The sequence below is a fragment of the Hetaerina americana genome, unplaced genomic scaffold, assembly GCF_022747635.1.
Source record: "Hetaerina americana unplaced genomic scaffold, ioHetAmer1.1.p SCAF_5, whole genome shotgun sequence".
Taxonomy (NCBI): Eukaryota; Metazoa; Arthropoda; class Insecta; order Odonata; family Calopterygidae; genus Hetaerina; species Hetaerina americana.
The window spans coordinates 10,404,542-10,428,217 of record NW_027287095.1 but is presented as its reverse complement, the minus strand read 5'-3'; the positions used below and the strand labels follow the sequence as shown (position 1 = coordinate 10,428,217).

Here is a 23,676-nt window from a genome sequence, read left to right as displayed (position 1 = left end):
TAAATACAAGTTATATAGGATATATAATGAAATATTGTTATGTCTAATTTTGAATGATGTATTTTCCTGTGGTTCTAGAAATTTAATCCACTCAATTCTAGATGTATGCACAGTCAATTTTATTTTGATATAAAATTATAAAATAAAAGTTTAGGCTCAAATGGAGACTCCAGCAATGCACCACCTGACAGAAATTGATTATGAACATGTTTATGAGCCAGCAGAAGATACTTTTTTAATGATGGATGCCTTGGAGAAAGATCTGGATGATATATCATCAATGTGTCCCCTGGTGATCGTTGAAGTTTGTGCCGGGACAGGCATCATAAGTGCTTCTCTGTCACATGCGTTGAGCCAAACTGCATTCTTCATAGCTGCAGATATAAATCAGTATGCATGTAAAGCCTCGTACAATACAATGAAATTAAATGGCTCTCAAACATTCCAAGTAATTCGTTCTGATCTTTTAAGTTGTCTTGGTAGTGGTTTTGTAGATATTTTGATATGTAATCCACCTTACGTACCAACTAGTGATGAGGAATTAAATTCTGCTGATGCATTAACATGTTCTTGGGCTGGAGGTAAGAATGGACGTAAAGTCATGGATCGACTTTTCAACGATGTTTCTAGACTTATGTCTCCTGGAGGGAAATTTTACATCTTGGTTCTGAAGGAAAACCAACCTTGTGAAATAATAGAGTTTTTCCATGGTAAGGGATTTGAATGTGTAAATATCTTGTCAAGAAAAGCCGGCAGAGAGAATTTATCTGTAATTAAGTTTACAAAAAGTAAAATTGTGTAAAAAAATATTGTTAAAACTTTGTATTTATCATCTTGTTTAATAAAGTTTCATTTTAATTGAAATAAAATTTTCATATTTACCGCCATAATGAAAGTCCATGTGACTCAGATTCGCAGCCAATCAACTGCCGTGATTCTGCTGCCTTTACACGGGCCCCTCACAATTTCATCATGGCGCTTCGATAACTTTTGTTGTTAGTGGCGGAGTTCCACTGAAATTTGTTGATTTCTTTTAATGTTTGGTAAGTAGTCCTCATTTGAGATATTTTAGATGCATAAATACCACCCTTGTACCGCAATTTTGAATATGTCTGCCTAAGGTCGATACATTATTGCTAGCCTCATCCCAGGCTCGGTAGAAGCATTTTGTAATGGCGTTGGAAGAGATTGTACTTTATAGCGGGCTTTCGATATGATTGAATTGTTTACATTTGGTCTAATTCGTATTCCTTGTCCATGAAATTTGCCTGGTTGAATTCCCTCGATGGGGATTTGGGTTTAGTAAGATTTGGTGTAATGTATCTTTCGCTCATTGATTTACTATTTGAAATGATAGTTATATTTCCGAACCCGGCAAGTAAATAAAAATTTGCCTTTAAATATACCGGTAATACTATCCTTATTTAAATGATTTTTATGCAATGTGGACATTCATCTGCAAGTGGCGTATGTTGTTAAAGTAAAACTCATAGTACTGTTCTATGATAACATTTACTGTTTACAGGTGTTGCATATAAATATGAAAGTGGCGAAAGACACGCTCATCCGCCCGAACTCAAAGGGGGGATTAAAAAGTAGCGATTGTTTATCCGGACTACATGTTCCAGTAGACCAAGAAATGGTGGAAAACATGACACTTTCTCAAGCCGACAGGACAGAAGCATCAATAGCCCATTCCTCCGATGGTGAAGTTCGTCTTGAAGAAGTCGATTCTAATGCCGTGACAGCAATGTTGTGGCCCTCGGATGGAATGCTACGTCAGGTAAACTTATATACAGTCATTTGAGCAGACCACGTCGTATTTGTTAATTATTATTTCACTTTTATAAGGTTATAGCTGCTGGTTAATTATTGAAACATTTTTCTTACAGACACTTCTATCTCCCGCCTTGCTGGCATTTACCTACACAGGCCATGATAAACCTGTAAAAGATATAGATCTGGAAATGAAAGGAGTCTCAACTTGCAACTCTGGGCTTGTACAAGTTCTATCTCTCTCACCTGGTGAATCAACTAAAGAAACCATTTGTCAAACAGTGGACGGTTTAACTAGTTCCCAAGATTTACGGACTCCTTTGCTGAACCACCATTCCGGCCCGGAGGCACCATTCTATACCTCGAGTCCGCCATCCTCACCAGATGGAATGGTTCCAAAAAAGAGGAAGTGTGGTAGTGAGCATCAGGGTTCAGACTCAGCTATTCCATTGCCCCCTATCACAGAGCTCACTACCAGTCACATGTTGGTCACTGTGAATGAACTTAATTTACAAAGGTTACAACGAAGTATCTCTGGAAAACATAAAGCTGAACACGACCCTGATGTAATGGACCATAATGCTACATCCCCTACACGTTCGTGTGTGTTCTCTTCGCATAGTGATTGTTCTCCTTTGTCGCAGCAACACCATGGCCCTCAGTCCATACTTGCTTCGGACCTCATGCTAGTTACGTCGGATTCCAATGATATTCACCATGATCACATACATGATCATGATGAAAATTTAGCTGATGATTCTCCCTCGAATTCCGGTTTGCTCTCTCATTTACCCCCCCGTGAAGCTGCCCTTCCTGCTATAAGTGGCAGCCAAGTTTCGTCTGTGCTATCAGCTCTTGCAGAAGGTGCTAGTGTAGACTCAACATCTGCTAGTGAAGATGTGGACATGGAGCAGGAGGAGAGACATCATTCGACCCATTTGTGTGTTTCTGTTTCTCCTCCCATTACAAGAGATACACTTCCTGTATTCTCTCAGTTGAAAGACTCTTCGAACTCCAGTCAGTGTTCTGGATCTCAGAAACTTCAAGATGTGGAAAACGAACATATTTTAAATCCTTTACAACAGTCTTCTAGAAGTGATATTTTAACTTTACATGGTGTTAAATGTGAGCCCTCGTCTGTAATGCTTGGTCACATCTCTTCCTCAAATTCATCTCATTCTCTGAACGAAAATTCAAATGTCCCATTAGAAATACTCCCATCCTCTTCCAAACACAGTAGACTGCCATCAAGTCTGAAAGGTAAACCTGAAAGTAACAATTTCGGCATTTCAGTAAATTTTTCAAACAGTAGAGCCCATGTTGATAGTGGCATTGGAAAGAAGAAACATTCTGCGAACTATAAAAAATCTCGTGATTCTGAGAAAAGTCTACCGCAGGGCCACCACGTTTCAAAACACATTCGGCAAAGGAAGAAAACAGTTGGTCAATCAAAAGTTTATTCGCAACAAACAACAAAAAGTCCTCTTCAGGAACCTGTGATAAAACCCTCAAGGGAAGATCCAGCTGAGGTCAGTCTTGTGGAAGAGGTTGCTTGCTTCAAGTGCAGATTTTGCCCTTTCCTCAGCCTTGACAAAATTGGAGTTACTAATCACATAGAAGAAAATCATTCCACCGAAATACCTTCCAAAGGTGGGAATGCATTTACAGACTCAGATCGTACTGGTCCTAGAGATTGGAGCAATCATTTTAAAAGACGTCGTCTGAAGTGTCCTGGGTGTCCTAATGTGTTTTTCAGCTCCAATCCTTTGGAGGTACACTTATCTCAAGACCATCAGGTAAATTTTTTTTGTTCTTTCCTAATAATAGTAATGTAATAATATGTATTTATTTGTTCGTCAGGCACTGTTCAGAATAGAGAATAAAACACGGGTGTATTGGACATTAATTGGGATATAGATCACATTATTCACCAATAGAAATACAAAATACAGTTATGACAGGAAACTGTTATACACTTAAGTTTTCCATTATATTAATTTACCCTTTATTCACACTCATTAACCAGATACGCAAATAGATTCTCCTTGAATAATGACATTCCTGTCTCATTTTTGTAATGGTCCAACAATTTGTGATCATTGATGTCGGTTAGCTACCATAGACAGGCTTGATGTTTTCACGTGTGTTTTCACATCTTATGGTATGTTGACAGTGATAACTATTATTCGTTGTAAAGTCTGTGCATGATATTTGTGTATAGATAATCCCAAATTTTTCAAAACAGGTAGGCAATATCCACGATAAGGTTGACACATGAGTCTTACAATTTTTTTCTGGACTAAAAATACTTATTTTAATGAGTATGAGGATCCTCAGATTACAATTCCATAAGCAGTTACCGAGTTAAACAAGCCAGAGTATAAAATTTTAAGGACATCTAAACTTATAATGTGTTTTAAAACTGATATCTGGTTGTCAATTGAATCAATTTTCTTACATAATTAATGGTTTATTTAGACAATAAGTGTTTGTGAAAGTAATAGGTGTAAAAAAAATTGCTTATGGTATCAGATGGCATTGAATTTAGATGGAAAGTGAGCTAACAAGTGGTACCAGCAAATTACATCTATTTTATGCCCTCAAATGGCATGTATATAACAGCAACTGAGGAATTTTCCCTTTATATGCCAATTGAATGTTCATCTTTCTTGTCAGGGACCAGCCTTTTAATCATTGTAGAATGACTAAGCCACAGTGTAAGTGATATACCTAATGTGTGGACTATTCAATTGCACTAGTCAATATTGCATTTTATTTCATGTCTATTGTTCACAATGTATGCCTTTTTAAGACTTAACATCCTGAAGGAAATCACAGATCTATCAATTATTGGGTGCTCTTAAAAAAAGCCACTGTCATTTCATCTTTGAATTGTTTCATCACAGGTGACTTCTAATGATAATGATGTTTATTGAATCCTAAAAGTCATGTTTTAGGCACAAATGAAAAAGTCATATTGATTGTTAATGTGCAATGCAGACAAACACAAAACTAGGATCGTAGTCTTCCGTGGCGTTCAGGATTCGTGGGTGTCTCCATTTTTCGGGTTCCCGCTGCGTTGGTAGCATGACTACCAACGCGGCGGGAACCCGAAAAATGGAGACACCCACAAACACAAAACTATTGCTATTTGAGTTTAGTTACCAATGTCATACAGAACTCACTCTTGCTACTTGTATATTAATGTATATGGGATTTGTTGATACATTTTAAATATTTTTGTGATAACATTCAGGGTTTTTTAGTGTTACTAAAACAGTCAGGTTGACAGCAGTCAGGGCCCAAAAATTCACTTGGTTGTTTGTATTAATTTCCTAAAAAAAGTCTTTTACAATTTGTGCTGGAGAGATTTTTCTTATCAAAACTCAATATCTACATTAAGTTGGAACAGTCATTGTCATACAACTCTACAAATTGGGTGGTAGCTAGTTGTATACTGAGTTGTTTACATGAAATGTCCTGGTTTAATTCTAGCTGTTGACAATTATATCTTAATTTTTTACTGGAAATTTCCATATGCATGTCTCCCAAGGAGGATACTGCAATTATTCCATCACATTGGATGGAATGAATGTTACATTTTATACCTTTTAGTTTCCTTGTTTAAGAAAACTTTCTGTTTCCCCAAGATTACTCACCCTCAATATTTTCCTTTTGTCTTCCCTGCATCTTACACCAAAGATGAAAAATGACCTCAACTATCAAAGTGCCCTGAGAAATAATGACCCTTGCCCTTTCTCTTAAGATTACACCACCCTCTATTGAAAAGGGTTCCACCTATGTGCCCTTTCCCCCATTTATCCTTGTTTTCCTAAATAGCACCTTTTTGGAAGTGGTAAGTTTAGGAGGAAGCACAAAGAAATTGCCTTTATCTTATTTTTCTTACCGAGTTCTGGATTCTTTGGTGTATCCATTTTTAGTTCTTCACCATTATACCCTGTGCTACTGACTTCATCCATAATATGGTTGTGTGAGAGTTTGATATCCTCTTCGACCTGTCTCCACTGAAACTTCTTAGTTTCACCATAGGGTTTGTAGAATGTGTACTGCTGGTATTTTTGCCAAAAAATTCAAGTATTTCTCTTATCAAAGTAGCCTGTCATTACCCTTTCCATGTTATATTAACCCTATTAACCAATTATAAGAATTACAGAAAATGATACCACTTTCTTAATGAACTTGAAATGGGTCATCTTTTTGACCTGTCATATAAGAAGCACTGATGCAATATTGCGTGATTCATTATTCAGACATCTTCCACCCCCAAGTCTGAGGCCACCAGGTGTGTAGTGGGCAGGATATTCAAGCCCTGCAAGGCTTTTTTAGATTAAAGTTTACATTAAATAGTAGGTCTCTAAAGTCCTCTTTGCCAAATTATGTAGCTTTAAATGAAGGGAGGTTTGACACAATACCTCATAGTAAACTACTCGCAAAGCTAGAAGCATATGGCATGGATAAAAATATCCGGGGTTGGATTATAGACTTTTTGAATGGTCAGGTAGAAAGAGTAGTGATAGATGGAGTTAGCTCAAATGCAGTAGAAGCTACTTTTCAGGTGTTCCCCAGGGAAGTGTTATCGGACACCTTTTATTGCTACATTATGTTAATGACAATGACTTCGTAGTCACTAGTAAGATACATTTATTTGCTGACAGTGCAATGATATCCGTGATCCTAAAGACAGCAGCTTTATCAGATGACCTTAATGCTATACAACACTAGCACGACACTTGGCAATTAGAATTAAACTTGAAAAAGGTGCATAGAGATAAATTTGTTTAGTAAGAGCAATTCCCTTCCGAACGCTTATCAGGAATACCGAAATAAAAAGTGTGGACTCAAATAAATACTTGGATGTTACACACACTCACGACCTTGCCTGAGTGAAATATATACAGGAAATATTTTGACTAGATATCAACAAAAATAATGATTTAGTAGAAGAGTATTGGAGTAATGTGACGAAATTGCAAAATAGTGATGTTGTCCTTTGCTGATTAGGCCTCGTATAGAATATGGGATCCTCATGAAGTTGGATTATGTGCTGAATTGAATCACGTACAGCGTAGAGTAGCTAGATTTGTAAAACGTTGTTATGATAAACATAGTAGCGTGTCTAAAATATTATAGCAGCTAGGCTGGGAATCACTCACGGAGCAAAGGTTAAATTACAGATTGAAGCTCTTGCATTAATTGGAAGGAGGTCTCTTTAGCAGTGATTTTGAATATGTATTATTACCCCCATCGTACTACGGTAGGAGAGATCAGGTCAATAATAACTGTAGATATGAAGCGTAGGACAGATACATGTCATTTTTTCCACAAACGATGAGATCAGAATAATATTGTCTGACTGCAGTAGGGTCATGTTCAGGTAAAAATTAGTCTGGTCTGTATTCACCCCCTGCCACACACCCTAGCGGTGGCTTGCAGGGTACATAAATTAAAATGAGCTAGAAAAAATTCTTTTTTTCTAGCTCTTCTTTGTCTGTTCCCTTTGTGTTAAGCAGCAAACAAAACGAGCATGTAAGTATCAGGTTTTAGATGGGACAGTGTGCACCCTAAGCAATTTAGTTGGATGAATTATCATCTCCTGTGTGTGGAATGACAGTGTTGCGGAGTGATAGATAAACCTTTCAAGCATACAAGTGATTTTTCAAACTTAATAATAAAAGACCATTCAAACTTCCTATGTCAAAAAACCCAAAACGATAGAGTACATATCAATGTAGAGCGTGCGTATCAAAATTGTAATGGCAGTACTTGTACTATGCCGGAGATTGTAGAGACTGTGATGGCCACATAAACATATCCCATAAAAACCTTTTATGTGTGAAATATTACTAAAAAAAAGTGGTGAAAGATAGAATCATCAGCTTGTTGGGCCATTCGTTGGACATTCCTTGAAACCAAATGCATCAGTAGCTTAACTGTCTGTTTGATTTCCACATGCCTAAGTATGGAATGTCCAGAGGCTATAGTTTATGGATATGTGAAAATAAACAAAGCACTTGAAGATTTGCTTTCTTAAGCTTATCTGGCTTATTTCAATTGGAAATGTCTCCAATCCCTGTGGTTTGTGTTGGGTAAATAGTCCAAGGATTGTGAGAATCTTAGGTGTCATGCACATAGAGTCAGAGATGTATGGAATTGCCCCACAGTGTATCGTTCTCAAGTGAGAATTAACTCATCTTTATGTTCTTTCTCGATTATACTAATGAAGGGTACTGGATGAGGATCATCAACCCCTTTTCCTACCTTGTCCTCTGTTTCTGTGCTTCCTTTCATTTTAATATTGTAGAAGAGACCTATTACATCCTATTAAATCCCAACAATGAATCAACAATGTCTTTACCATTTTTTCAGTGAATTTTGTGTACTCTTGGGTATGACATGTAAATTTGTACACTTCAAGATTCCACTATTGGCTGTACATTTGGATAACTTCACTTTTCATGTTATGCCTTAAGTTCATTGAAGCTGTTGTAATTTATCACTTTCGTTGATTTTTCTATTTCTTCAGGTAAGCAGTGCTGAGCTTCAAATAATCCTGAAGAGCATGGAAATTGAGAGCCCACCGACATCAGCTACCAGCACATCTCATAAGATCTCTCATTTCAAAGAAGAGAAATCAGTGAATAAAAATGGCTGGGAAAGTGACACAAAGCCAGTTGACATCTCTCCGGCAGAGATTGTTGAAGTGGTTGACAGTGCCCCGGCTGCTAAAAGGAAGTGCTCAACTAAGAAGATTCCGAAGGAGAGTAAGATAGTGAAAGAGCAGTCTCATGGTAACCTGAATGACCTTGCATACATGGATCAGCAGGGAAAAATGAACTATAAGCAGGTGTCCAACTCTCTCTTGGATGAAAGGGTGGGTTGTGATGAAGAGGCAAGGCCACCCTCAGTCATGGGCTTGCTAAATGTGGAGACTGCCCTTGAGGTGACTGAGGATGAGGATGATGAGGAAGGAAGACTCAGTTCTGATCCAGAGAGGGACTTTGTGAAAGATTCGGAGAAAAAGAGTAGTGGAACAGATCCCCTTTCAATGACATCCAGGACAACACCTAAGCGGAGGGGTCGACCTCGGGGGTCTCGTAATTCTGGAATCACAGCACTGAGGAAATTGAATCCATCTGTGAGGCTTGGAGAGAAAGAGTTGGGCTATCGGTGTGGAATTGATGGCTGTGCTGTCAGGATGAGATCCCTGGACAATATAGAGTACCACAGGTAATCACACTTAATTTAAATGTTATGATAGTAGCAGTTGAAGCATCTGTGTTTTAGTGTTATTTTGGCTGAGATAATACTTTAGCAAAAGCTTGCCCTTCAAAAATCTTGGGTTGAGCATATTTGCTTGTAAAATATTATTGCAGAGCCTTTCTGAATCTGGATACAAGATCCACTCTTTAGTAGGAATAGTAATATGGCAGTAATAATGGCTAAGAGTGGCTACTCGTAATTTGCTAAATTCATAAAAGTGAAACTAGATTCATAATTGTTTTTCTGATCAATTCAGAGTGAACTTATTTTAAAATTCAATTTAAAAAGATTTTCATCATTACAGTGTACTTGTGTGTAGGTTGGTGCATTACAAACAGGCTAATAGTAGTAGTATTTAGGAGAGGCGACCAACAGCTAAGGTCATTTGCACCATTAGGGATGGACAGGAAAGGATGAAGGGTTGAAAGAACCCCGGCATCGGCATTAGCCTGCTCTTAAAGAAAGGCGCCAAGGGGTCCGCAGCTTAACGTCCCATCCGACGGACGTTGCATTCAAAGTGCCCTCCACAAAACAGGATAATAGCCATGGTTAAATATGTTTTAAGTTAATGAAAGCTTTCCAACCCTGATCCATCTCCTTATGATTTAGTCTTTCTTTACTAAGGAAAACTGGAGATATTAACAATTGTTAACCTAGGGATCATTTTTGATGACCTGACATTATTCTTAGCTATTTCTGCCGATGATGAGGTTTAGTTATGGGAGATACTCGAATGAATCCTAGGAATTTCTGTGAATCATAATTAATTTACTTATATTTAATCACTACAAGAAATCTGTGACTTTCAACGAATGTGTTATGATGTCATCTTGAGGTGTTTCTTATGATGATGAAAAGAAGAATGCAAAGAGAGGTCAAATGCAGCTACAAGAAAAACAGCAGAACTTCAAAAGTGGTTGAAGTATGGAGTGAGAAGCCATGTATTTGTGTTATGTTTAATCTGAAATAAACCATCATTGCGAAGTCTAACCCATCACTAGACAGACTGACCATAAGAGAATATTTGATAGGGATTAATGTTAATATGAGAATATTCAGGACAATGGGGAAACAATATGCTAAGTAAACCACTACTATGATACCTGTAAGTGGCATATTTTTTGACCCCCCAGCCAATTGTCAGCAAAATTGTTGAAGAAGAAGAGTTATTAAATGAGGGTTTCGGTGAATTTATTTAAAAGTTGAGAGAGTGACATAAACTTTGAATTTCAGATGTGGTAGAACCTCGCTTAGTGACAAAAAAGAGTTGGACTGCATTGTGATTAAATTGCATTATGTACCAAAAATATTGTAAAAAAATGACTAGCTTAATGAGTGATGAGGAGAGGAGAAGTCTAGGATTGTGTGGCTACTGCATCAGTCTGTGTTTAGCACTCGTTCCAGTAGTATCTTAGTGCAGCTTGTGGTCACACATTTTTCGAAACTTGTGTTCAGACTCATAATTTGTGATTTTTTTGTGCAAAGAGTAATAACCCTTGCAAAAAAATGTTAGCTAAGAAAAAAACCTTAAGGAGGCACCCTGGAGAGAATAAAAATAACCTGAGAAATGAAAAGAAAAATCACAGAAAAGTGAGAATGAGGTGCTGAGTGTGGCTGATCTAGCATGCACATTTCATTGGCTTATATCAGCAATTTGAACTATCCTAAAGGACAAGATTAGGAAGGGAGATGCTTCAAAGGGAGTGACTAGAATATCTACCCAACGGCTATGTTGTTCTCCTCGGTGTTGAAAGTTTGTTTCTCATATGGATAAATGTAAAGCAATGGCATTGTGACACTATTAATGAGAATGTCATTTGTGAGAAGGCAGAAGTGATATATGCTGACCTCATGAAGAAGACTCCAGGATCATTAATGGTGGAAGAAGAAGCATTTGAGGGAAGCTGTGGGTGAATTGAGATGTGTAAGAGAAGAACCGGCTTCTTCAGCATTGTGAGGCACTGTGAAGCAGAAATGTCCAGTACAAAGGTAGCAGATAACTTCTTTGGTGACTTAAAGAAGCTCATAGATTCTGAGAGTGACCTGCTAAAGCAGGTTTTTAATTGTGATGAGACAGGTCTCTTCTGGAAAAAGAGGCTGAAGGAAACCTATGTAACAGCAGAAGATAATGCTTTCGTTAAGAGTGGGTAAATGCCAACACTGGGTTTTTCTCCACCCTTCCTCCTTTCCCATCCATCCCTAATGGCACTAATGACCTCAGCCGTCTCTCATCTCCCCTAAAGTTACTGCAACAAGGGTGATGTTTTGTAATGGATAACTGGGGGTTTAATGTATTATCAGGCACCAATGTGTGTACCTGATATTCCTACCCTGCCCTCCACTGTCTCAAATATTACCATTCTTTTTAAGGAGGTGCCATGTTGTTGGTGGTGGACCTGCCAATGGTGGAATGCAGCATGTCTGTCCAGAATGTGGAGAATTGTTCTCCCATTGGCGCTCAGTTGGTGTACATCTGTGGAGAGCTCACGTCATTGACATGGAGCTCTATTCCTGTGACCAGTGCACATATAAAACGAACAGGTATTCAGACTCAGGAAAGTTAACTTAGTCAAGTAATGCATTTTAAGCTGGATTAAATCCAAAGAAAATTAATTTTAATTAGGTTAAATCAGAATTAACTTTTAAGTTAATCCATTTTTATTGAACAAGTGTTTTTACACTTCCAGAAACACCCTTTAAAAATGTCCCAGTTTTCAAGAAAAAAATGAACCAAAATTGAATCTGGTAACCAGTTAATTTCTTTGAAAAACCCAGAAGTGTCTGCTAAAAAGCTGATGCTCCCTAATTTTCTCTCCTTTTGCATCACATTAGTATGAGGCGAAAAGTATTCTTATTTTCCTGTTTATGATAGATATATGTTTACTATTTCCTATTTAACTATTTTTGTCTGATGAACATGTATCAAGTTTTTCCTAATGACATACATTGTGCACTTTAATTATTTAGCTAATGAATTAAATTATTAATTTAATGCTTACTCTAAGTATTAACTATTAAGTTAACTTCTCAATATGTTTCACTTTTTAATGCGCCATTGCCAAAGTTAGCTGGTATTTTACCTATTTAAGCCTTTAGGATAAGCCTATTTCAATCAAATGCATGTGCATACATTTGGTATAGCAGTTAAATGTATACCCTTTGGCTATGAGCTTCATCTCCTTGATATTGTAATTTTCACCTTGTATATTTCACTAATAAGATAATTAGTGGAAGCTAATATTCTAAAATATTTGCATCTTTTATCATGTTGCATGCCATTGGCAATTGAATCTAGTTTGTGAAGTTTATCAATCCCAGAGTTCATCAGTCAATAAGCCCACTTGATCTTCAGCATGTTTAATTGACATTTAATGCTGCCCCTGTAAATTAAAACTTTTGTTGGTTCCAGCTACAGCAAGTTGATGAACCTTCACAAACGGATCCACAGCAGTGAGAGACCATTCCTCTGTGATGCCTGTGGAAAGGGATTCAAAACTAGCAAGCAACTACGCAACCATAAGGTCAGTTGCTACAAGTCTTTTGTCATGAGCAGTGTATTAATCTAACACAAATTATTTTATAAAATGTGGATCTAAGGGTTAAAGTGCTTGTAATGTGTAGAAGATAATTGCTATTAGAGACTATCCGAAACCTGCCTTAATAGGTAAAATATTTTGAATGATTGAGAGTTTTGTGTAGAAAGTTTGCAAAAACCATCATTAATGATAACCTGTAACCATGCCTGGCCTTTTTTTTTAAAAAAAAAGGGTGTAGGAGTAGAGACCTCCTAACCAACCCTTCCTTGTTTATTCCAGTAGCAACATACATAGTAATAATACAACACTGCCATATGTTGATTGAGAGGATCCCTGCTCACGCTTAAATTCCCCTTTTTGTCTTCAATCGCCTAAGTTATCCGATATGAGATTGTTAAACAGCTATTTAAATAAGCTCTATAGTATCCAATAGATAGATAATAATACATTTGAAGTTACACACTTAACCATTTACAGAATTCACAGAACTTAAGTATTTAGGTTCTTCAAGTTCAATTAGTGTGTGTTTTCACAGTATTCAGCTCAAGTACAGAAATATTCAACATAATATATACAGATATAAATAGTGTGTATCATACATGTATGATATATTTTGGTTTTGCACCTAGTTGTGGAGCACGTTAAGTAGGAGAATGTTCACTGACAATAAATGGTGATAGATGTTTTTGCTTACATTTCTTAATTACCACTGATGTGACGAAATCAAATAGGAGTTAACTATTGGTATTTAAACAGAATAATATTATTTCATGCAATTTAATTTTCTTCTCCGCCATGTTATGCCATATTTCTAGTCTTGTTCTTTCATAATGGATACATTCTTCAATTCTGTGTTTGGCGGTGTCCTCTATTAAGCAAATATCACATAGGTTAGTTCTTGATTTCCCAATTTTGTGAAGGTGATTTGAAAATTTTCCATGGCCTGATAGCATTTGGGTAGAATTACTACCTTGATCAAAAATTTCCCGGAATTTATTCAGAAAATTAAAAATACAAGTTTATTCATCTAAATCTATATTGTCCCCTTCAAAGTAATCCCCATCGACTGCAACACACTTATGCCAGCGCTTGATCCAATCCTCGAAACATTTTTTATATTCGGTTTTCGGTATGTCCATCAGTGCTTCCTGCGATTTTTCCATTACTTCCTCTCGGCTGCTAAAACGCGTTCCCCGTAATGGTTTTTTAACTCGATTGAACAGAAAGAAGTCACAGGGAGCCAAATCAGGTGAATTCGGTGGCTGTTGGATGGTATTTGTTGCATTTTTCGTCAAAAAATTACGAATAATGATAGCACTGTGCGACGGTGCGTTATCATGGTGCAAAATCCACGAGTTTTCTGCCCACATTTCTGGTCTCTTTCGGCGAATTGCTTCACGCAAACATCTCATAACGCCCAAATAATACTCTTTGTTTACTGTCTGGCCTTCTGGCAAAAATTCATGATGCACTACACCGTTGTAATCCATGAAAACCGTCAGCATTGCCTTCTTTTTTGACTGAAAACGACGTGGTTTTTTTGGTCTCGGCTCATTTGGTGAACGCCATTCACTTGCCTGATGTCTGGATTGCGTGTCGTACTCATAAACCCACGTCTCGTCTCCAGTAATGATCCTTTTGATGAATGTGGGATCGGATTCAGCCTCGCAAATCATGTCTTTTGCGACGTCAACACGGTCTCTTTTTTGCACCAACTTTGCTGCTACACGACGGAAACCCAAATCATTAACCACAATGTCTTGGGCGGATCCATAGGCAATGTTCAAGTCCTCCGCTATTTCTCTGATGGTTAATTTGCGGTTATTGACCAACATTTCTTTTACTTTATCAATTTTTTCACCGACTTTCGATGTCGATGGTCTGCCACTGCGTTCATCATCTTCGATTGACTCACGACCACTTCTGAACCGCTCGTGCCACTGGTAAACGACCGTTTTTTTTTAGAGAATCGTTGCCGAAACACTTTTCCAACATTTCCAACGTCCGTGCGCCACTAAATCCGTTTTTTACGCAAAATTTAATACAAGTTCGTTGTTGCAAATTTAAATCCATTTCTGAAATTGTAAAAAATCGCCAACACACACAGAGATAGATGTACTCTTGGCTACGTAACTTTTGCAAATGTCAAGTTATGACACTAGGATTTAAAGAGAATATCAACAACAGATGTACCAATTTAACAAAAAAAACAGAACTCAAATCGGAACGATGGGAGCGCCACACGGTGGTTATTCCGGGAACTTTTTGATCAAGGTAGTATGTGATAGGTTGATTTTTAATTTTAATCTATCGCAAATAACAGGGAAAATGTCCTTTGTGCATGAGCCTTTATCACTGCTATCTGAGTCAGATTGCCAAGGAATGATGGTTTCTTCCCTCAGTCTCTTTTAGGTATTAGGTCGGGATGTGAGAATGGAAAGTGAGATAAATAATTGAATCCTCACTACATCTGACTGAATGAATCTTTTTTTTGGCCACGCTTAAGGCCTAGTTATGCGATCAAACTTAGTTGAAAACTTTCTGTGTTAGAAATTATCATAGCCAACTCACAAACAGTGTAGTGTCTCACAAGTTGTGTTGTCATTTAACACGGACCCACAAATATTGAACATTAGTCTCTTTAGACTGTGGGTAAAGGTTTGGTGCTATTGTTGGTGTAAGATTTGAAATGAGTATCCTCTATGGCCAATTATTGGTTTCAGCGGCACTCATAATCAATTGAGTAGATGAGGAAGAAAATGTGCCTCGTGATAGATGCATTCGTCAGAGAAATCTGAGAATTTCTTGGATGAGGCCCTGGATTTGTTATATCGTGGTAGAAATTCTTAGATTTTTCCACCAACATGGGAACCAAATTATTCAAATCACTGTAATGCACTCTTTGACTTGTTGCCCAGTTATGCCTTATATTTCACAGAACATGAGAAATAGTTTATATAATATGTTTAATCCTGTGTCTTTTAGAAAGCAACAAACAATGAACCATATTTGCAGGAATGTTTTAAAATGACTTAAGGGATCTTGACATATGTCTTAAAATGGCTCAATTATGTAATGTTCTAAGAATCAAAAAGTGAAGATTAACCTCAGGTACTCATAGCTCAGATCATTTTCATGATAGGTGTATTGGGTATGAACAGTAGTCTGCTGTGAAAAAGCAGAGTTGTGGTTGGATAAATTGTATTGGATGTTTGAAATAGCTTCATGAACTCTATAAATCCACTGCAAAATTTCAGTTAAAAATAACCAGCTAAAGTATTATATTTTTTTACTATTACTGAAGCAATGCCAGACCTGTCATAAAAAAGTATCTGGCCTTGAATTTTCCCAGGCACAGTGATGATTCTAGGGTAGCTCCACTGTGCAAAGTGGATAGAGATAGCTTTATGTGCATGCTTGAAATTTTTCTCTACCTTCGAGTGCACCAGTGAGTGACTTGGAGTGTTGTGCTGGCATACCTGTGTTCATCGCTTTTTGTTTTTTCTCAAGATGACTGAACAAGTTGATTTGATTAGGTCATTCCCATACACCCATGACGCATGTCCAACACAGGACCTGCTGGAAATTACCAACACAGACCCTGACTCTCTGAACTCCAAGACAACTGGACTACCCGTCAAAATCAACTCGTTCAGTCATCTTGAGAGAAATTGATCATGAGTGTGGCAGCACAACATTTGTGGTGGCCAGCAGGCAGTGACTGGCGCACGCAAAGATGAAGTAAAAGTTCAAGTATGCACATTAAGCTGTCTCCTTCCACTTTGCACAGTGGTGCCACACTAGCTTCGCTACTGTGCTCAGGAAAATTCAAGGTCAATATTTTTTTAATGGGCTTCATGTATGTATAATTTGAGAGGCATAAAATATCATCCCGCCCAGCTGAACAGTTAACACTATCGTAACAAAAACCATTGTAAATTGAAGACTTACCGTTTTCTTGTTGTTTGGCTTCATTTGTCTTCCATAATGAACACTACTGCAAAGAGAAATTAGTACAATGTAAATATGCAAATCTTAAGTATATTACTCTATATTATCACTTTAATTGATTGTGATATTCAGCTGTGCCTAATTTACCGATGAAACTGAGCAGTGTTTATGAATACGTCTTCAATTTTTACGTACACCATCCAAACATATTTGCAGTATCACGTAATGACATTAGATATTTGAATATATTAATTGTGGAAACAGGGGCACTATTGTACATAGCTCACCCATTCATGTGTACTAATTGATGATGTTTTATCTAATTACTGTCAGTTGGCACTAAATAATATGGCTGGACCTAAAGTTAGTGTGGGTCGTGGTAGTCCAGGGGGTAGAGCGTTGGACTGCTGACCGAAGGGGTTCGATTCCCAGGCAAGGCACTCAGGGCACCTGCAGCTCCAACTAAGCTATGTGATTTTTCGGGTACCAGATCTTCCTGGGAAACCATAACCAGCATAGGGAAAGGAACTGGCCCCCCTACCCTGATGTGTGAATTTCACACGCCATCGGGCTTAGTACTGGGTGAACTCTACCATCACATACCAAACCGACCTTCCAGTTGATTACTGTGTTTTTATAAAGTTAGTAATAATCGTGGCTTATATGAAAAAACTTTATTTCCTGCAGACTATTCATCTTGTGAAACTTAAACAGAGAATAATGCATTGTGGTGAATGTGAAGTCTGTCACCGGAGTTTCTCAGATCGAAGAATGCTTCGCCTTCACCGAGACACCGTTCACCACAAGCTGCGGCCTTATCTTTGTAATTTCTGTGGTTATGCAGCATCCTCCAGGTCAACCCTCAAAATGCACATGCGTCAGCATACAGGTATAATGAAACAGTTCATTCATTATCAAATTTCGTATTATACTGGCCTTTTATTAACCTTTCTAACTTTTTGCCATATCAAGTTGAAATCTTTTTTGATATAATTATTAATTGTGAGAGTTTATTTTTTGTCCTTATCATAACCAAGTAATGTAGCAAAAATCGTTTTGTGTATTCACATGTAATGGCTAACAATATAATAAGTGGGAGTGAATTATATCTATCTGATTTGTAGTATACACATGCAATCATGCCACCAGTTAAGAATATCATCGTATCAATGAATTACGTGCAATTGAAATGTCTATCAATCCTAGAAATCCTGAGCATTTACTGAATACAAGCATTGATTTGTCAATTCCAGAAATATCTTTTCCTTATTAGTATGTGTACAAATTGTTTACATATCAGCTCCAAGTGCCAGTGGCCATGAAAGTTTTTTGAAAAAAGTATGGTTGTTACTTTTACCTGGAAAAGTACTTAACTCATGAAATGTGTGTGGGAAGTGAACGTAATTCTGATGTCTCTTGATTTTCTTTCTTTAAAACTTCTTGAAGTCCATTTCTTTCAATTAATAAAATAGATGTCAATCATCTTTGTAAAAAAAGAAATTTTTGGACTAAAACTTATATTTCTAGGTTTTGTATTTTTTTTCGTTTGTAAAGAGTGGTTGGTTTCATAAGCCATGCTAATAATTTTATCTCTGCCCTACGATGCACGCAGATTCTGAAATTAATCACCAAAAGTTGCAAAATTGCACAAATACAACAACCTGGCAAAGAAAAATCTCAAAAATACCATTTTTTTATTCTGAAAATTTGGCCAAATAATTTCCTAATACTACTTTAGTTAATGGTTAATAAAGATAGCTGGATATTTTGACTGAAACCATTCACTTCGCTCATGAATGTTTGAAAATTCCCATATTTTAAATTATAATCATTTTTTCTTGGGCTTACTTTTTTATAACAATAACTCACTTTTCTCACTATTTTTGACCCCTCATGCTGTTAAACCATGTGTGATAATTTCCTGGTCTCATGGATATCTTAATTCATAATACGGACCATCAAAGTTGAACAAATATGAGAAGATGCCAAACTATTCAGGTTCTGTAGTTGAATTCCAATTTTAAACTATAAGGCTCTGCATAAATTTGTGGCATTGTTTAGTGTTGATAGTTAAAACTGTATTATATTCATGAGGAAGTGAAAGATCATCTGTTAATATAAATTGAGTTCAGATTATTATAGCGTGAAACGTCACTCTTAGGCCCGCAATTTACGGCAATTAACTGGAGGTGAAAGGACAGCTGGCCCACTTAACTCCCAGCAAATGATAAAGAAGACTGGTTGTCTTAAGCAGCCGCCTGTTAAAGTATTTATGTGCTCTAATACTTTTTTATTTTCTTGTTGTGCCATTATAGGAGAAAAGCCATTTCAGTGTGATGCGTGTGACTACAGAACAGCTGATCACAACACGCTGCGACGCCACAAGATGCGCCACTCGGGAGAGAAGCCATATAAATGCCCTTACTGCTCTTATGCATGCATCCAGTCGAGCACTTACAAAACCCACTTGAAGAATAAGCACCCAGGTAAAGTGATTGAATACGGTTGGTATTTCTGGGAACTTCCCGTTTATTAAAAAATCTGGATTCAGTGATTAGGACCCTTGTTAGTAATTTTTTTAATCCAAACAGTCAATGGGTTAGCATTGAGTCAGGATGTGATGATTACTAATACACTTTGAAGTTGGTGGAAATTTCAAATGTAATATGATGTTGTTACTTATATATTATGGCTAGTTTAACATTATATGCTGGCATAAAGTAACCAACTTTAGAGTGCTTGTGCTATGTTGGTGAATCTTTGGACTGTCACCAAGTTAAGGGAGAGTCTGAAACATAATAAAACTTATTTGATTCACTCTCATTTGAGTCAGCTCTCCTTGGAAACAACTTGTCTCGGTTGGTGGGCGTGGGCAAAGGAATGAAGGGAAGGATGGAAAGAGGTGGGATTGTGCTAGATTTTACCCTAAAACTTTGATTGTGATCATGTATTTTAAAAGGTCAGTGGGCAGCAGCCAGCCAAATAAGTGTGCATGAATTTAGCAACATATTTTATTGTAAAAAATTCCTAAATAACCCATTTTCCATAAGGGTTTTCGATACCTGAAGCATTCTACAGCTGGTTACTCCTTAGTTTTGCATGCTAAATTGTTCATTTTGTGTAAAATATGCCATATACATTTATCATTTAACATCACAATACCATTGCTACTTATAGCAGTGGTAAAGTAACCTCATAACTTTGGACATGATTTATATTAAATCAATCAATATCCCGATTTCAAATACCTTTCATGTAATCACTTGCTGGAAACAAATTCAAATGTTTGATCTCATATATACCTTTTTTAGGTACAAATATGACTTTGGCCATTTAATTTGAGTAATTCTGGACACTATGCTCTTAACTTTAAGATGCTTTGGATGGATTCGTCTGAAAGGGGCTAAGATGCGACATCAAATTCCTCATTAGAATTTAGAAATGCTATTCTCTCATATCAGTGGTAATGTGCGGTAATCTATCTTGAGCATATAAAGAGTTTCAGGAGAAGGCAGTCATCTCATTTCCAAATTAAAGGCTATGGAGTAAGGATTATAAAGTTTATGGATTGAATCTGTGATCTAGGAAGAACTTTTATGTTGAGCATGTGTTATCCTGGCTAAAATGATATTGTCAATCTCTCAGATAAGTTCTAGATTAAAATTTTTATGTTAGATTTATATTTAATTCTTGACTTCTTGTGATATCTTTCATTCCTTTTGTCCTCATTAAGCCCAAATAGATTATTTGATAGATCCATAGATTCCCAAATTAGGCCCAGAGAAGTGATGTGACCCAGGAAAAATATTTCTGTCCAGCTCACAAATACTTGGATAAGAATATGATTATTTAGACTTTCATTTAAACAAATGGCTATAAGAAATATGTACTGCTACATCTGTCCTAATAGAAGCTGGCCCCCTATTTCATATCACAGCAATTCCTTGTCTACATGATATCATAATCAGGAAATAGGTTCTTTAAGCCACATGTAATTCAAACAATCGTTGTGTGCCCTTGACGCATTCCTATGCAGTTTTGTTGTTACTTTTCAATCAACTTTAAAACAATTTATCATATTGTTCCATTTAGTAATTTAGTCTTCCTTATCTGATGAGTTGTAATACATTCTACAGCTGTATATGGTCTGGCAGACCAAGTCGTAATTGAAGTCTCTCTATTCTTTATCAGAATTCTAACCATTGAACATTCAAGCATCCATTATCCATGTATTATTAAGCATCGTAATGGAATACATTGTAACAAAATCAATAGAAATTTATTTGATGTGTATTAAAACATAATTCAGGATTCCAAACTTTATGTTAGACTGCATAGGTCTTTTTTAGGCATAAATTTTAACAGATGTGTGAATTTTTCTCTATGAATTGAAACGAAAAACAGGCTCATGATAATCAGGCAAATGTGGTATTTTAATTGTATGTTGAGATTCAACCCATTTATTGCTTTATTTTTTACTATACAGGATGTGGCACTTAAATCTGGACAAACTTCAATTCAAATTTCCGACCATATCGTAGTTCGACTGGGGGTTGTGATTGGCGTTCTTGAAAGCTCTAAGCATCTAGTGAACAGTCATAACCTCAAAATGGCTGAGATGTTACATGCAGGTGCGGAGTACAGTCGAAGGAAGACTATTATCGAAAGTGTTCGCGCTGGGCGTTATATTTTGAAATAGTTCGATTCTTCTGGTATCCAAGATAATGATATTGTGGCTAAGTATAATGCTTCGGAGAAGTCTGGGGAAGGTTTTGCTAACCTGGCAAGGAAGTCTCTTTCAAGGAAACGCGTGCTTGTCCGGATTTAAGCGCCACACCCTCTATGTTTCTCTAAAATTTATTGAAGGTTCCTGTTACGGTGTATTTATTTTTATTAGAAATCAAAAAATCTTTTGAATTAACTTTATTCATGCATCAGAATTTTTTTTTTTTAAATTACAGGCCAAGATGATGGTTTGATGTTCAGTTGTCATCTGTGCTCCTTTCGTTCAATTAAGAAGGAAAATTATGTTACCCACATGGCAGATCATGAACATGGTGCTATCCCAACCACTGGAAATAATGGGGTCAAGAGGTCACATCGCACAAATGGCGAGAATGTTGACTGTTCTGGCAGTGAGAAAACTTCAACGTCTTCGGTTAATCCACGTTCCAAAAAGAAAAATGATGTAAGAATAATGGCTTATGGTGTATAATTCACTTAAGTCTTGAATTTTTTAAGATGTGACTAGATTTCGGCTATGACTGAGGTGTATTATTCTCAAACAATTTCAAAAATGTATTTGCATTTGATTACAATCACATCTTGGGGCATTTCTAATTTATGCCTTAGTTTACATGCGATAAACCTGTTATCAGGACTCGGCTGGTTTGGGCTTAGGTAAAAATTTATCAGAACTGACATAGTGTAGTTCATTTACATAGAAGTCATGAGATGGCACAAGCACACCCTGTGGGAACATACATTTTTCATGTGTCTCCTTGTGCATGTATTGTTGAAGATAATTCAATATGTCACTACTTGATTGATTTTTCAGTTGTATCTTTTACGTAATGAATAAGCAGTAGCTGTATAATGCAGATAATTCACAGTTATAAAAATGCTGTGCAAGACATAAATTTTCCATAGCTGGCCTATTCTTTAAATGCATTTCTGTCTTTCTGCTCATGTTAACTTGGCTATTTCTTCTTAAATCAATGTTGTGGATCCTTTGCTTCATATTTAATTTTCTGAAATCATTATGCATATTTTGTTCGATATAATTCATTTGCTTAGGCTTGTAGCTTCAGCAAATGAATTCTACCATAAATAAGAGTGTTAGCTGTTTAGCTTCGAACAAAAGTCATTACATTATCCTCTACCCTTCCACGCTACAACTTGCTTGCTACAACAGGAAATGAGAGTTATGATCTCAAAAGGCCTTTGAATCAACCACTTGACTTCTTTAAGTTCTTATTATTTACCCCAATTTTGTGAGAATTAATTGCTAGACCTCCCATCTCCCCCTCTGCAGGAAGGTACTAATTCTGCCTTAGCCATCCCTGCAAAGATCTCTTAGAACTGTTAGAACAGCTCTGCATTGGAGGTGTCTCCCATTTCCTCTAAGAAAGCCTGCTTTCATTTTGAAAGTGGTCTGAAATATGCACCAAATGGACAGAATTTTTTTGAAACCTTCATTCAAGGTTCAGGTGCTACTTCTGTTTATATCTTCCTAATTAGTAATTAATGTTGATTACTGTTTTTGCCAAAAACACATGTTTAAATGGCAATTAAGTTTTCATTTGCAAGATATGGATGGAAAATATGCAATGACTTATTGATTTACGCACTAAAGTTTTCTATATGAAAGTTTTCTATACTTATGATATGATGATTGAAGTAACATTTCAATCTAAACAATGTGTTATTAAGTCAGTGGACAAGATCATAGCTTCAAAACTTGTATGCATACCAAAATTTTTTTATTATAGTCCCTTACTTTTGGCTGCATATTAGCCATAAAATGAGATGCTATAGAGTTGTGTTTAGACATAACAAAATAACTCCGAGATGTCAATTATATAATCAAAGAAAGGTAGAAAAGTGGGAAATAATATGCAAAAGTAAATAAACACCAATAAATAAATTGAGACCACATAAAAATGTAGGCATTTCATTGCATTTTTAGTAATCTTGTGTTGGATATCCCTATTGTATACGTTCTTTAGGCAGTTGTAGATCCTCAAACTTATGGAAGTATTTAAGATGGTTAGGACCCCCTTCTGCATAAGGAGATGAATAGCTTTATAAATGAAGTACAGAGGAACCCCGTAATACAAACGTAATCCATTCCTCGATCTTTCTTGTAAAGCGAAATACATATTTAGTAAAAAACTTTTTGTGTATAAATTAAGGTAAAATGTGAGCATGCATTCCATGCCAAAAAAATAAATTATGTACAAGGTTTATTCAAAGAAAATTATGCATACATTTTTTTAGGACTGTGGATTTTAATGCAACAATTTCAGAGTGTAAAAATCATTCGCCTTGACTGGGACTCGAACCCAGATCCCTCAATATCCGGTCCAAACGACCGGATATTGAGGGATCTGGATTCGAGTCCCAGTCAAGG

General features: G+C 36.7%; 2 protein-coding genes across 2 annotated transcripts in view; both read left to right on the top strand.

Moving 5' to 3' along the window:
- Positions 1 to 156: 156 nt before the first annotated feature.
- Positions 157 to 838, top strand: HemK2 (HemK methyltransferase 2). The gene has a single exon (XM_071592613.1). The coding sequence runs from the start codon at positions 161 to 163 to the stop codon at positions 800 to 802; it is 642 nt and encodes a 213-aa protein (XP_071448714.1). The 5' UTR covers positions 157 to 160; the 3' UTR covers positions 803 to 838.
- A 149-nt stretch (positions 839 to 987) lies between these two features.
- LOC139694005 (uncharacterized) overlaps positions 988 to 23,676 on the top strand; it is a 33,093-nt gene continuing 10,404 nt past the window's right edge. The window contains exons 1-9 of the mRNA XM_071592391.1: positions 988 to 1,043; positions 1,526 to 1,783; positions 1,893 to 3,572; positions 8,321 to 9,024; positions 11,428 to 11,598; positions 12,467 to 12,578; positions 17,232 to 17,433; positions 18,860 to 19,030; positions 21,506 to 21,732. Coding sequence (XP_071448492.1) covers positions 1,541 to 1,783; positions 1,893 to 3,572; positions 8,321 to 9,024; positions 11,428 to 11,598; positions 12,467 to 12,578; positions 17,232 to 17,433; positions 18,860 to 19,030; positions 21,506 to 21,732 — 3,510 coding nt within the window. The 5' untranslated portion in view covers positions 988 to 1,043; positions 1,526 to 1,540. The remainder of the gene's footprint in view (positions 1,044 to 1,525; positions 1,784 to 1,892; positions 3,573 to 8,320; positions 9,025 to 11,427; positions 11,599 to 12,466; positions 12,579 to 17,231; positions 17,434 to 18,859; positions 19,031 to 21,505; positions 21,733 to 23,676) is intronic.